General features: G+C 48.7%; 1 protein-coding gene across 3 annotated transcripts in view; it reads right to left on the bottom strand.

Moving 5' to 3' along the window:
- Positions 1 to 405: 405 nt before the first annotated feature.
- Positions 406 to 15,361, bottom strand: part of GDPD5 (glycerophosphodiester phosphodiesterase domain containing 5) — a 99,959-nt gene continuing 85,003 nt past the window's right edge. For 2 of the 3 annotated variants that reach the window (XM_088158580.1, XM_088158585.1), the window contains exons 10-17: positions 12,785 to 12,935; positions 12,162 to 12,380; positions 11,373 to 11,530; positions 9,448 to 9,595; positions 8,453 to 8,535; positions 7,260 to 7,274; positions 3,882 to 3,994; positions 406 to 2,616 (exon numbers count right to left, since the gene is read on the bottom strand). In XM_088158580.1, the coding sequence (XP_088014706.1) occupies positions 2,501 to 2,616; positions 3,882 to 3,994; positions 7,260 to 7,274; positions 8,453 to 8,535; positions 9,448 to 9,595; positions 11,373 to 11,530; positions 12,162 to 12,380; positions 12,785 to 12,935 (1,003 nt within the window). In that variant the 3' untranslated portion in view covers positions 406 to 2,500. The remainder of the gene's footprint in view (positions 2,617 to 3,881; positions 3,995 to 7,259; positions 7,275 to 8,452; positions 8,536 to 9,447; positions 9,596 to 11,372; positions 11,531 to 12,161; positions 12,381 to 12,784; positions 12,936 to 15,361) is intronic. The other variant, XM_088158570.1, reaches the window with a different exon arrangement.

Here is a 15,361-nt window from a genome sequence, read left to right as displayed (position 1 = left end):
CTCGTGCCAAGGGCTCCAAGTGACCAACTGAACCCATGTGACACCATTCCAAAGCACCCTAAATAATTGGTTGGGGTCTTTTTTCCAGACTAGGCAGGGAATTATTTCTGAGAAAAAACCCCAATTAAAAGATAGGAGGTCTGAGAGGAAGAGACGGGTTCTGTGTTAACTTAAAAATGCACTGGGAAAAGTTAATCTCTGTAACATCTCATATTCTCTCCCAGCCTGGTCTTTGTGTGATTTGCTCTTGATTCCAACTGCTCCCAGGGCATTTTCAACCTTTGGGGTTAAAATGAGCTGAGCACGACAGCTCATTTTTCATTTTCCCATTGAAAATAATGGAAAAACTCTGGATGGGGCAGTGGGAACTTCTGTGTAGCACCGCAACACAAAACAATGATAGGCTGGCAGGGAAATACTGATAGTTTATTTCACAGAGCATTGCAGAGTTTATTTTGGTCTAGCTCTAGTCTCATCAAAAAAAAGTATCATCCTTTCATTTTTCCCAAAAAAAAAAAAAAAAAAGGTAGCAAATATTCAGAATAACAACAGTCAGTGCATTATGCATGAAATTTGGGTCTTGTCATAAGAAAAATAAAAAAGGAAAAAAAGTAAATTGTGAAAACAACTCTTTGTTGGTTTGCTTTTATCACTTCCAAGCTTTTAAGCACTTAACCTTTCAATAAAGTCATCTCCAAGGATAGAAACAGAACATGCAGGTGATCACCAACAGATGCTGAGGTTTAACAACATCTCTCACTTGGCAATGACAATCCACCAGGAATGTTTCAATACAGCACCACGTTAAAGGGAGAAGCAACTTAATTCTCAAAATACCTTCAAATCCACCAAAAATCTCGCAGTTCTGCAGAACAAGACACGCTGTATTTCACTGTATTGAAAGTACCATGGAGAAGGACAGTATTTGGGCAAGGTAAGAAGGACCAGGGGCTTATTCCACTTACACTCACAAAAACCTGGATGAGATGCAAAGGAATAAAGTCATGATTTTAGGTGGGTTTTTTTTAGAGCATCAAAAGACACACTGTCATTATCAACGTGGGTTTTTCAGCCACTTTTGCCCCCCAGCTCTTACACACTAAGCCCAAACTTCAAGATTTCAAAATGCCACTGGATTTCAGCTTAAAAGGACAGAGCAGTTCCAAAACAAAACCAAACTTCTCAAGGCTGTTTCTCTCATGGCTTTGGGTGTGGAATGCCATCAATATCAACATCCCCCAGACTCAACATTCCCCTTCTCCTCTATATTCTTAACCTTCTTTTTTTTACTTTTAACCTCTGGTCTAAGATTTTGGGTTAAAGCCTTTTGCATCGGGGACTTGATGGGAGCCTCTGCCTTCAGAGCTTGTCAGCATCTGCTGCAAGACCATCCCTCCTTTGGAGGACACCAATGTGCAGCGTTAGAGATCCTGCTTTTACAGCAAGGAGCAAAGGTCTCCTTGCAGGAATAAATTATATCCCGGGGCTGCTTCGCCTTCCAGACTATTTACAACTTCTCCACCCTCAGCCCAGAGAGGGGGAAGCTCCCACTGCACCACCACCACCTCCTATTCCAGCAGGGAAGCAAGGAGTGACTGCAAATGCCACTTGGAGTGGCAGGCACTTCAGCCAGATCCCAGCAGTGATGGTGCCCATGGCATTTTTGTCACGAGCCACTCGGGCTCCCAGCAGAGCCCAGCTTGGGAAAAAGAGAGAAAAAAAGGAAAAAAAAAAACCCTCCTGCCAGTAGAGCCCAATCTACGGCCAATGCTCAGGATTTGCCTTCAAAACTCTGGCAGGACATTCCAAGAAGGCCATCGAGCAGCCAGGCTTTGGGGAAGGAGGATGGGACAAGGAGCAGGTGTCCCAGTGACTGAGCCAGTGCAAGCCCTTCCCTGGCTCTGAACCTCAGCAGGGAAGAGCAGCATCAATTCCTCTCCTAGGCGAGCTTCTCTCCTCCCAGCAGCCTCCTGCAGCATCAGAGCTACGATTTCATTGCCCAGGAAAAGGGGGACGAGGGAGAAACAGAAGAAAAGAAACCATAACAAAATCAACACGTCACAAGAACAGCACAACATTCAGCTACACAGTCGCTGCACCAGGGGAAGGACTGGATTAGGGAGAGGGGAAGGAAGGGGACACACGTCCAACGTGTGGCTCCCAAAACCCCCCAAGGGGACTCAGGCTCTCACATCAAGATTCAAAGAACTTCAGCCAGAAGGTTGAGGATTTAATGAACACGGTATTCCCACTCATGCCCTGGAAAAATTACACTAAAAAAAAAAAAACCAAACAAACAAAAAAAAAAAAAATCGAGATTTTCTACATATTTACAAAAATAAGCCCCCCAGCCTCACAACCAGGGAGGTGGAGCAGCCAGTGGTGGGGAGTGGGAGCGGGTTTCTGCCCGAGCAGCAGTTCCTCAGAGGTTCCCATCCCGGGGGAAGCAGGAGAGCACGGCTCTCGCTGCCGGAGCGTGCGCGGGGCCGGAGCAGAGCCCTCAGTTCAGCCGCACTTTGGTGTCCCGCTGATCCGTGGGCGTCACCATCTCGTTGGCAAAGCCATTCTCTGAGCAGAAGGACAGCTCATCTGTGGTCTCCACGCCGTTGTTGATCTCTGGGAAGGGCAGAGAAAGCAGGGATGTCATCACAGGAGCTTCCCCCTGGATGGGGAGCTGAGGTGCTGAGCAGCCATATGATCCCAGCACGTGCATCCTACAGGGAACTGGGAGCACTGCACTCATTTACAACCAGTTCTGAACATGATCTGCCTCCAGGTTTGGTTTGGTTTCTTTTCCAGCCCTTCAAAACTAGCCCCTCCTACACCTGATGTCATTGTCACATGCTGAGCAAGTCACCTGTGGGAAGTGGTACAAAGTACCTGAACCTAATCCCTTACCCAAATGGCCATCCTGGAAAAGGACTGATTCCTCTAGTCACCGTTTGCACTGGCAAAGACCTGCACCCAGCAATGTTTTAATGGTAAAACATCTGCCCTAGGCAGGAATAGTTGTTTCAGAAGCACAGAACTTCAATCTGCACCCCCCACCTCTAAGGGGTTTTATGTCTGGGATGTTTTATGTCTAGGACATGCTAGGGAAGCTTAATTCTGCTGTGCTTTCCTTGTCTGGGTTCCCTGGATTTATACCTGATTTTCACCACCTCTGGCTGGCATTTCATACAATAAGCAAAGTTGCCTTTTTGCTCTGTCTGTGCCCAGTGCACTAAACCCTGATCCCTGCTGGGCATCTTCAGACCTAAAAAAAGAAACCCATAACAAAGCTCAGGGGGTGGGGGATTATATTCACATTCCTTCAAAGGTGAGTTTTCCAGCTTCAGGCATCACATTTAACCTTTTAGAGCTAAACATTTCCACCTTTGCTCACGGTTTTGTTGTCTTTCTTAGAGGTGGTGTGTGATGGACACACATTACCAATGTGTTCCAACAGAAATACACTCTGGGAGGAGCACAAGGATATCAGGAATGCCATAACCTCTAATGACACTGAATTCCAGGTCTGCCTCAAACTCATCACCCTATTTGTGGTCACATATGCTGTTATTATTGGGTTTTATGGCTTTTGACAGCGGTGAGTGGAGAAGATGTGGGACAGATGTGGGAAGATGGGATAACCCAGGAAGCTGAATGCAGGATCTGATGTGCTCAGAACTGAACCAGTTTGGGATGGACCACAGAACCACAGAACGGTTTGGGCTGGAAAGGACCTTAGGGATCATCCCATTCCAGCCCCATATCCCACGAGTGCAGTGCAGCAAGGTCAGCCCAGTCCCCCGACCCACAGCAGGAAAAGACCCCCGACCCAAGAGCAGCTCCTCCCTCAGGGGGGTGACAGCTGAGGGAGGGACCAGCCCCATTCCTACCTGAGAAGATCAGCTTCTCCTTCATGATCTTGACGTCCTGGCTGGAGCGGCGCACGGCAGCGCTGAGCATGATCTGCTCTGGGTTGTAGGTCCTGATGCTTCCCAGGCGCCACCTGCAAGACAGGAGCAGGATTTCAGGCATGGTCTCTCCAGCCCCAGGAGCACCCTCAGAGCAAGAGGCCACCGAGGCCCTTTGCTCCCTTGCACCTACACAACCCCACATGGTAGGAGGATGCTCAGAGGTGAGTGTGTTACCTCAGGCATCTTTAACCGCCTTGAGCACCCTAATTCCACCCAGGAATTAGACCCACGGATTCACAAATCCATGAACTAATTTCCCTAAGGACTGCAGCTGTCCCACAGCCCTCTCCAGCTGCACAACGGAGACAGAGGTATCCAAACTTTTAGAGGAAACAGAATAAGAGAACCAGCCAAGTGGAGAAACCACAAATTTTCCCTCACCGAGTGCTATGGGCAGGTTTGTGGGAGAAGAGAGCTCAGAGACAATTTCAAGTTTCAAGCCTGAGACACAGCAAGGAAATTTAGGAGGTTTAGATTTGGTATAAGAAATATTCCTTCCCCAGAAGGGCTCTCCAGCCCTGCCACAGCTGCCCAGGGCACTGGTGGAGTGCCCATCTCTGGAGGGATTTCACAGCCATGTGGATGTGGCACCTGGGGCTACTGAGAGCAGCCCTGTGGCAGACCCTCATTAGCAGGGGAAGGTGGGTGGGCTGCTGGAACAGGGGAAAACATGGCCTGGTGGGCTCAGCCAAGGCAGCTGTTCCCAAGATCCCACCACAAGGAGATGATGCTTAGGCCAGGCTTTCATAGCTCACACCCCACTGACCCATCAGTAAATCCCACTCTCCCTGCCAGAGCCAGAGATGCCCTAAAACTATTTGATAAAGAAACAGCAGGGATTTAGGGTGGCTTATGAGGTTTCTGATCTGCTGGCACCATCTAGTTTCTAGCCTACATAAGGGAAGGTGATCAAAACAGTTTTTTCTTCAATTTCTAACCCCCTACCCAGCCCCGGGAACAGCAGATTTGAGGAGCTCACAAATCTCCAGCCTGGGTCTATTGCATCAGCCTGACAAATCAACATGCACAAAAGAGGTTCTGCAGAATTTTTCCCAGGTAAATGTAGCTGCTGGTGTCAGTTTTGTAGAGTTTCCACCCCCTTCCCAAATCCCAGGGCTTGACACTTCAGGGTGACCTGAATCAGGCTTTGACCAGGGTACAGATGAAGGCTGCACAGAAAAGAAGGGGTGGGATGGCAACATGACACAACTCACAAACCCATGGAAAGAAGCAATGCAGAGGAAGCACAAGGAGGCAAAGACATTAAAGTATAAAATTAAAATTAAAAAAAAACCAAAAAACCAAAAATAACAACACATTTCTTCTATCATCATCATCTAAACTGAGCCACTCTGGCCTGGAAGAACATATTTTTGGCCTTAGTGTCCCCTGCAGGCAGATCCCACTAGGACCAATGCGATTGCAAGATCTCGCAGGCTAACACCCTCCTTCAACTCTAAATCAGGACCAAAACCACATTGGTACAAGTCTCTTCTTTGCCCACCACACCAGGATTTTTAGCATCAATCACTTCTATGGCCCAAAGTGCCCTCTCAGCCACAGATCCCAGCTATCCCATGGGTGATTCTGAGGCACGGAGAGCTCAGCCTCAGACACATGCAGGGACCGAGGGCTTTCCTCCTCCTGCCAAGAGGAACAAGCACTGCTCTGTGCTCTCCATCTCCTGGGGTGGCTGTGGAGAGGCCCAGGGTGGTAAAACACACACCAGGAGATGATGGCTCCTCTCACAGGGCTGCACTGCTCTGACTGAGCCAGCAAAGGGTCACCCCATCTTTCAGGGGTGCTTTGAAATATCCTCTCAGAGGAGCCACCAGTACATTTAACCACGATGCAACTCCAACCAACGCCACGTGAAACACTCTGTGCTGTGCTCAGAAGCCTCGGGGTCTCCAAAAAGCTGGTTGAATAGAAAATAGCACCTCTCCTACCCCCTTGGACTCTGTTGTGATGGACCAGGTTTGGGACAGCAGCGTGCAAAAAGGCCAGAGAGACAGCAGGAAGGTCCTGTTCTGGGAGGCTGGCGTCAGAGCAGACCAGACGGACACGGGGTGGGAACAGACTAAAAAATACTGGGACAACAACACAGAGACAGCATACACCGGGTTAGGGCCATGGCCAGACCCTGGGGTGGGAGGGGAGATGCTCAATGCCATGGGAAGAGGGTGGGAGAGGGGCAGTTCAAGGAAAAAAATGGGGTTGATCAGCACCGAGGTGGGTAAGATGGAGCAAGCACAGAGCCAAGCCAGCTGCAAAGAGTCCCCCTGCTGTGCCTACTCCTGCCTCAAGCCTGCTCGGCTCCTCCACACTGCCTTCTCCTCATCCACGAGCCAGGGGGAGGCGAGAAGGGGAGCCCACCCCACCGCCCTGTACCCACAGGAGAGCTCAGCCCGGCCTTGCTTTGGGGAGATGCTGGAACACCAAAGCACCTGGTGGACACCTGCAGGGGTCTGAGTGGGCAGAGGGAGGGGGCAACCAAATCCTCAGGAACACAAGCCCACGGCACAGAGCAGGAGCAATGGAGAAGGGAGCACGGGAGCAGTTTGGTCCGAGGAGGGAAGTGGCGAAGGCTTTAGTGCAGACAAGTGAAGGCACTTTCCTCTAAAGGGATGGGAATGACTGGTGAAGGAAGGGCCAAAACCAGGAGGAACCTGAGATTCTGACTTTGAAATCCAGCAATTCCCTCCCCTACTGCAGTGCTCTGCATTTCCACACTTGGCTTCCAGTTTCACAGTGGTGCAACTCGGGAAGATCCCAAGCGCTGAAGGCAGGAATTGAAGAGCTAAACCTTTCCAGTTATTCAGAGAATTAATTAGAGAAGTGCTACTTTATATAATTGAAGAGACTCCATGATTTTCTTTAGAATAAAGGCTGGTCTCAAACATCTCTGGTACATACAGGAAGGAAGGGGATATTTTGCATGGGATTATTTCCACAGAGAAAGCATTACATCCTCTGGGAATCTCCCAGCTACAGTGTGCCCTGGGACCTCAGAACTGGGCTGTTTGAAAAGGCAGTGACCTAGATCACTGTAACAAAGTCAGATTGCCTTCAAAACATCCACTGGCTTCAGCATCAGACTTCCATGGTGCTCATGGCTATGGACTATGCAATGTTCAAACCCTCACGGTCCCCTCCTGAAGCCAGATGTTGGGAAGCACCAGAAAAGCTGCATTCTACCCTGTCCATCTGCAGTGAAGCCATAGCAGAGAGGGAGAAAGAAAGAGAGAAAGGAAGGCTGAATGAAAAAGAGAAAGAGGAGGAAAGCACCAGAATTACCTGATCATGTGATAGCTGTGAGATGCCAGAATGCAGCAGAGAGAGAAAGAGGAGGAACATGCACAACAGTCAGAGCAGTAAGAAAATAAACAAGGCAAAGAGGCAAAAAAAGGTTAGTTAGAAGTCATCACAGTTGGTATTTCCCCTCTGCAGAGGCTGCCACGATCCTGTCACTGGGGCTGGAGCAGAAGAGCAGGAGCAGTCCCTCCCATGGCTACAGAGGAGAGAGAAGCCATGCAGAGGACAGAGGACGAGCACATCGAAGCAGTGCCTCTGCTCCCACCCACCCCCTCATCCTTGCATGAAGGAAGCAGCTCTGGTTAGCCCCAAAAAGGACTTGGGGAAGAAAAAACAAAACAACCAAACCAACCAACCAAAAACACACCAAAAGAATCATCCATGACACTGCAGACCAAATGCTAAGCCCCACTCCCCAGGGCTGAATCACATCAGCAGGTGTAGTTGGGCACTTCTGCTCTGATTTGGTTTTGACATATCCTCAACCCTGCTTGCAATTCTTTCATGTGGTGAAGAAACTGGAGCATCAGGGAAAGGGGTCTGTCCTGCACAAGGCTCTGGGAAGAGCAAGCCTTTGATGCAGGAAATTCCAACTTGTAGAGTAGCATTTCTCCTTCTTCTTTCTAACTAAGCAACTGATTTGATTTGCAGTATCATAACACTTCCCATAGTAATTCCCTGCCTGTGGCAGGGGTGTTGGAAGTAAATGATCTTTAAGGTTCCTTCCAACCCAAACCATTCCATGATTCCATAATATTTCTACATCCAAACAGGAACAAATTGATTTAAAAAAAACTGTAACATGCTCTTTTTGAACACTGTAATTGTGGAATCTCAAAATCCCTCTCCTCTTCTTCCTTTAAAGCACTGCAATGTCTTTCTCAACATCCATTTCCCTAAAGCATTTACAGTTTCTCTTCCACATACTTCAGGAGCAAAGCAAGGCATCTGACACTACTGATTTGTGATCTCTTGTCCTTTAAAAGGTGCATCCAATTCTCCATCCCATCTTGCGAGTGGAGTTATTGTTTGCAAGGATTTTTTAATAAATATTTCCCCTGCTATTGCAATCTAAGAACTGAGGCTCAGGGTACTCCTCTCTCCCATCTCCACCCCACAATCTGGACAAAAACACAGGTCACAAGCACACAAGAGCAGAGCTTTAACAAACTTACTTCTGGAATATAAAAACTCCTACAATTACGAGAAATGAAATGAGATCAGACGTGATCCAGATTAGGTGGTACTCATCTGGAGGCTGCAAGACAGAAAACAGAAGCAGACCTTAAACCTTATTTGGGTTTGTGCAATCACAGGGAGACCACACACGGCTGGAGTTACCACCAAGGAGCAAGAAAAGCACAGAGCTGCAGGGGTTAGGTATAAATCACAACATTTATGACCTTCCTAATGCCAGGCTGTCATCCAAAACTAGCAGGGAAAACTGCAAACAGGAACAATTTGAAACTCTCCCTCCTTTTGTGTGCTGACATTTTCTCAGAGCTCTCTGGGCTGAAAGTTTCCCATCTCAGCTGCACCTCAGGGAGAGAGCAAGATGCTGTTTGGCAAGTCTGGGGAAAACAGGGAAATATATCCATGCAGGGTCCACTTTAAGTGCAGTTGGGACCTTTCAGGCACAGCCCCATGCAGAAAGTGCAATTTCTGTCCTTTCAGGCACTGGTAGGTCTGGTTCCAGTTGCCAGTCTAAGTGGTCATCACACCAGCTGAACCATCATCACTGGTTCTCTACTTATTCTTGTCCACAATGGGGTAGCCAGAGGTTAAACCTGCCCTCAGTTTGGGATTCAGAACAGGCAAAAACCTAATTTTACAACTTGGCCAAGACACAGAGGCCTGGTCTGCTGGTTCACCTGTGTGCTTGCTTCTCCTGCAACTCTTAACAGCTGCTCAGCAGGTCTGCAAAGTTTCCCTCAGAGGAAAACTGGAAAAATCATGTGGGTTATATAGGGGATGCACTACAGTCCCTAAATATCCCACCCAAACTGATGGGATTGTGCAAGAGGAACAGCAATTCATTATCCTCTCGGGGCTCAGCTGTACCGAGGGGGAAACCCAACCAAACCTCCATGGAAAATCTCTCACCTCTACACCCACCCCACTGCATTTCCTCCTCCCAGAGGCTCCCAGCCCCTGCCAGGGTGGTGCTTACCATGAGCCAGATGGGGAAAGGCACCTTTTGGAGGACGTGGGAGCTGTCGGAGGTGACCGAGGGGACGCCGGCGCACCACAGGATGGAGAAGAGCCAGGGCTCGTTCACCGTGTACAGGTTCACACTCAGGTTGGCCATGGTGTAGTCCCTGCCAAGGCACACACAGGGTGATGTGCAGGACCCCACCAAGCCTCATGTCCGAGAGGAGAGCTCTTGCCATCAATCACAAACAGCTTGATTTTGGTTTGAACTGTGTGAAATGGGAGTTTTTAAACAGGGTGTGGGTGCTTTGTGAGCAACCCAAGGGCACTGCAAGCCAATGGTTTGATCCTGACAGCTTTCCTCACTTCCTGGCTGCTGGCTGGCACAGGCCACAGACCATCTCAGATGCTTCCTCAGGAATGATGGGCATGGTGTGTTTCTGGAACAACCATCTCATCGTGCTGATGCGAAATTAGCATCTGCCTCAGACGTCTGTAACATTTCAGGGGCAATTTGCTTAATTAAACACTGACAGATCTGTCTCAAACTTCAATTCCTACAACGTCCATGCCCTTGTTTTAGGGACAATTGCAGAGTTACAGCTCCCAGTCTCCCGAGGTCATTTTCCAAGCAGCTAGAACTGCCAGCTGGGGTCCAGGAGCTGCCAGCAGCAAACCAAGCACTGGCAATTACCTGGTACCCAGATAATTCACATAAATTGCTCTACTTCCTTATCTATGAAGCAGAAGCATCAACAGTCTCCCTCACAGGGGCAGCACAGATTAATCCTTGCAATTTAACACTGGTAAAATCCTTTGGTGGGAGGTCACAGTGCAACACCTGGACATCTCTCAACTCACAGCAGGAACAAGGTGCTCCAAAGGAGTTCTCACAGAAGGGGTGGCTGCAGCAATGTTGCATCCAGGTGTTGGACTTGGGGAGAGCTGAGAGAACTGTGTTAAACCAGGGCTGCAGCAACATTTGACTGGGCACCACAGGGTTCAAGAAACATTCAGGTGACAGTTCTTATTTTGGAGACAGCTCAGGTGGGCTCGATGGGAGATTGGGGTTGATAAACTGGGAGAGATGAGTGAGTGGGGACAGAGCCTTCTCCATGGGACAGAGCAAACAGAAGGAAAAACAAGCAGGAATTCTCCTACAGGTAAAGCACAACCTTGGTTTTAAGGGTGAGGAGCTGGACTGACTGCTGGCAGCCACGGAAAGACACAGCTGGATCACCCCAAACAGGGCCATGCTCTCAAACAGCTCCAGGCTCAGCTCTTCCCTGCTTCAGCTCTAACATGCAGCCAGACAGCTCCTTTGGAGTTATTTCTCTTCTGCAAACCTGTTTAATTTAAATTTTAAAAACCAGAAACAGCCCTACTAGAAACAATCTGCCATCCCTGAGAAAGGGGGCAAAGCTGGGAGCTAAAACACCACAGAGTTCACACAGAGGTTCAAGGCAGGATCCCTTGCTGTGCCAGATCATTACAAAGAGCTGATCAGTCTAAATTGATGATACAAGACAGGAAATTTCTCTTTAGAGAAATTTCTGAAAGCATATCCAGACCTTGGGCTAATCAAAATTCCGTGCCAGCAGTTGTGGAGCAGACAAACGGAAGCAAAGGGCAGCTGCTAACGAGGATGAAGCAGCACTAGCAGGGAACTCAGTGTGAAAGGCCTTCACTTTTTCCCAGAGCTGTGAGTGCACTCAGAATCGGCCAATTCATACATTTGTATTTCAAAGAGGCTCATCATATCCCGAGACAGCACGTGGAGATGTCAGAGGCAGCTGCACACTCCCAGCAGCAGCCTGGATTCCGGATGATGGGGAGGGAAAAGCTTGCATGGCTCAAGCAAACCCATGTGGAAAGATGCCTTTGTGCAGCCAGGCAGGCTGGGATGCTCAGGAAAGGACGCTGAGGGCTCTCAGAGGGCAGTACCTGACATCCTCGCTGGTGACCTTGGTGTAGCGCAGGTTGAGCTTCACGATGCCCTTCTCCCTCAGGCGCTCTGCGTCCAGCTTGAGGCCAGAAGTCTGCTGGAAACCTGGAGCAACCTGTCTGACCAGCTGCCTCTCCGTGTCTGGCAACCACATCACCTGTGGCAGGAGCAAGACAGGGCACAGGTTATGGCCAACAGGGCTCCCGAGCCTGGGAAGGCTCCAGCCCAGGGCATGGAATTCCCCGAGCTCATAGCACCATTCTGAAGCATGTCAAATCAACAGCTCAGCTCCCAGGGTAAAGTGGATCATTGAATCACTGAGTGGTTTGGGTAGAAAGGGACCTTTAAAGTCATCTCATTCCAGCCTCTTGCTATTCCAACACCCTTCTCTAGACCAGGCTGCTCCAAGCCCCAGCCAGCCTGGTCTTAATAACTCAGTGACACTCATCTACCAAAGCATCAGAGAAGCACAGAAGCAGCCACATGCAATTTCAGTAGGGAACCAAAAACATGAGGGGGAAATCCCCACATCTACGTTTTAACTCCTTTTCTCTTGTTCTTCGTCTCCATCTCTGTTGTGGCCTTAGTGGGGTTTCAAAAAAAACCAGAGGGATAACCAGTTTCCTTATATCCAGAGAGAACCTCTCCTGAGTTGTCCCGGGGGCTCCATTCCAACCTCTGTGAGCACTGGTACAACTTCCAGTGATGCCCCACTGGAGACACACAAGGATTCATGGAAACTGGAAGGAAGCAGATTTTGGAAATATCCCCAACCCCCCAGAACTCACAGCCTGCTGCCGAATTCCTGAGGCCAGGATGGTTTCCAGGGTGATGTTGATGTAGGTGCTGTAGTAGGGATGAGCTGCTGGCAGGTCCTGGAAGTTCAGGATGAGGGTTGTGTTGTCCTTGATCACCTCCAGCATATCTTCCAGCTTGCAGACTGACTGGTTGGCAGCCTCCAAGTAGTCAGCCCTTGAGAGAGACCCTGCTGTCCAGAAAGGGTCGTTCTGAAAGCAAAGCACATCCCAGGATTACTGCCACAAAGCCCAGACTCCCCCAGTGCAAAGGCTGCCTTCCTTACTTTAATTTTTTTGTGGAGACGACTGTCCCAAAATTAAATTCAAAAAAAGGGGAACAGTGTACAACACACAGGTTTTTCTGTCTTTTTTTTATAATCACATTCACCCTCCTGGGGGTCTTGAAGTTCTTTGTGGTGTCAGCCAGGCTTGAGGCCCTTTTTTGCAGAAGAGGCACAGAAAGACAAAATGGCTTAGACCAAGTCTAAGAACTAAACATGGTCCAGGCATACTTGGTTCAGCTGCACCACATCACCAAGGAGATGGATCTACACCTTTCACCCTCCAAGAGGACCCGGGCACGAGCTGTGGTCCCCTGGCTCCATGGCACCCACCTGCAGGAACCACTCTCCAGCGTTGAGCTTTTCCAGGTCAGTCCAGTTGAACATGGAGGAGTGCTCGTAGGCCCTCTCTGGAAACACCTCCTCCACGTTTGTGGTTCTCCTGAGAGTCTTGTCATGCATCAGGAAGGGCACCCCATCATAGCTGCAAACACACACCTGTTACAGGTGGAGGACAGAAATCCCCCTTCCCATTTGTCTTAGGCTGCAGTGCAGGATGTGCCCAGCAGTGTGCATTCCATCACCATCTGATAAAACCACCTGGGGCAGTGTTCTTTGTCCTTTCCACAAGCCATCCTCCCTCCAGGGAAGTATCTTCTGTTAATGGCCATGGAGACCCAGTGCATGGCTGATAAAATTCCATCATCCCATTGGGAGATGCTCGACCCGGGGGGAGGAACCAAGCATTCCCTTCCCAGATCAAATCTGAGATTTGGAACATCAGAGGAGCCTTTTCCCACTGGATTCCAGAGGAAAACCAGACCCTTCTACAGCATCACTGGACCTTCAGAGGAAAATTGCACCTTCTGCAGGAGCCCTGCTCCAGCAGAACCACATCTGTCACTGCAGGAGGATGCAGCCATCATTTAATGGGACTGCACCAACCCTGACTGACTGACAGGGGTCAGCTTGGATTCTGACTCTGGCAGTGTTTTTGTTGTTTAGTATTACTGTATTTTTATTTTAATTTTCTTAGTAAAGAACTAGGAACTTCCTATCATTCCTATTCCCATTTCTTTGCCTGAGAGCCCCTTAATTTCAAAATTATAGTAATTTGGAGGGAGGGGGTTTACATTTTCCATTTCAAGAGAGGCTCCTGCCTTTCTTGGAAGACACCTCTCCTTGAAACCAAGACACTGCTCCAGCCTCTCTCACAACAAAATCCTCATGAAAGTCTCAATCAGCCTAAAAAATCCCCAGCATCCTAAAGAGGAAAATTTTTCTTAGATACCTGCTGGATGTTGGCAGCTGCCCATGCCTCATCCACTTCTCCCCATTATCTCCTCAAAAATTTCAAACTCAGGTGCCTTCGACAAGAACACCCACCCTGAATGCTCATCAAAGCTTCCCTCCTCAGCTCCTGCAGCTCCCAAAAACATCAGAGGTTTCCCTGGATGCACAGACACACAAACTCTCCTCAAACTGTTCACAGCAGATCAGGAGGGAAATTTTCAAAGCCTCTCAGACTGTATGTGAACATCAGGCTTTCAGCAAGATGCAAGGCTTCCAAATTACCAAAAATGCTCTGAAATTGCCTTCTCCAATTGAAAACTGGTTTCATGCCCACAGGAGTTAAGTTCTTGCTTAAAAAAATGAAAAATCCAAACCTCTCAGACAAAACTAAGCAGCCAAATGCATGCCCATTAAAGTCATCTGGATATTATAGAATAATGGTTCTGGAAAGCATAAAAAACTCTTTTTCTTCCACTCAATTTTATGTGACCAGATCAATGTTAAAACTACACAGGGTAGTGACAGCTTTTATCAAAGGCAGGGGAACAGCTGTCTGCACCCAGAAATCAGGACAAACCCAGGGCAGCCTGCCTGATAGCAATGACATTTTCCAAAGCATGCTCCTAACAGGAGACTCGGAAAAAGTCTGAAAAGAGGATGGGGTGAAATGACAAATCCCATTTGAATTAGGAAACAACCCAGAGCTGTTTCCCAGAGGGAAAATGAAACTCAATTTTAGATGATGGAGCAAATGTTGCCTCAGCTTTACCACTGCCCTCAGAAGTCCCTTCTCACAAAGGTCACTGGCATCTTCATTTGCTATTTCTGGTCTGTGCTGTGCCAACTCCTTCCCCAGCCCCAAGCAACCCGCTGACATGGCAATCCCACAGTGCTGCAGTCAGAAAGGGTTTAATAAATACAGTTAAAAGTAAAATAATAATAATTAAAAAAAAATCCTAGGCAACTGCAGAATGAAGAGTGTGGAGTGTTTAAAAGTGCCAGGAACTTAACATCTCATAGAAAGAGCAGAGCACTTCTAAGCCTTAACCACAGTGCAGAAATCCTACAGGGCACTTGACCTTTGCTCCCTCCTTTCCCATCCTTCCATCACAGAGTCACCCAGCACCACTCAGGGCTAACCACAGAGTCTTGGCAGGCCCAGGTTTGAGGCAGTGATTCTGAGAGAGGAATCAGAGCTTTAGAAGAAGGGATGTGGGAGGGGGGTGGAAGAGAGAGAGAGGAACAGGCAGCAATTCCAGGCTCCTGCTGCTTGGAGCAAAGCTGGCTTTCCACCTGGTTTGGGATGTGGAATGGATGTGGAGCAGGATGAGATGGCTCTGAGTGCCTGTCCCAGCTGCCCACCCGTGCTGACACATGTCTAGAAAAACACAGAAATATTCCAGGAGGGATGGACCCATGCAGCCACAGGTACAAAGAGCATCTTCCTGAAGGATGAGGACAGCAAGGGGTGTTGTGCTGCCAGCTGCACAAATATCCCACTTTTCAGTCTGAAAGTCAATGGAATCCTCTTTTTCTGAAGGCACTTGGGTCTCCTGGAGAAGGCTCAGGAAATTGAGGCAGCAAGGGCATTGTTTAAGCCTGGATTGCTCCTCTGGC

Source organism: Sturnus vulgaris, chromosome 2 (genome assembly GCF_052056855.1).
Source record: "Sturnus vulgaris isolate bStuVul1 chromosome 2, bStuVul1.hap1, whole genome shotgun sequence".
NCBI lineage: Eukaryota > Metazoa > Chordata > Aves > Passeriformes > Sturnidae > Sturnus > Sturnus vulgaris.
This window is presented reverse-complemented; position numbering and strand designations above follow the sequence as displayed.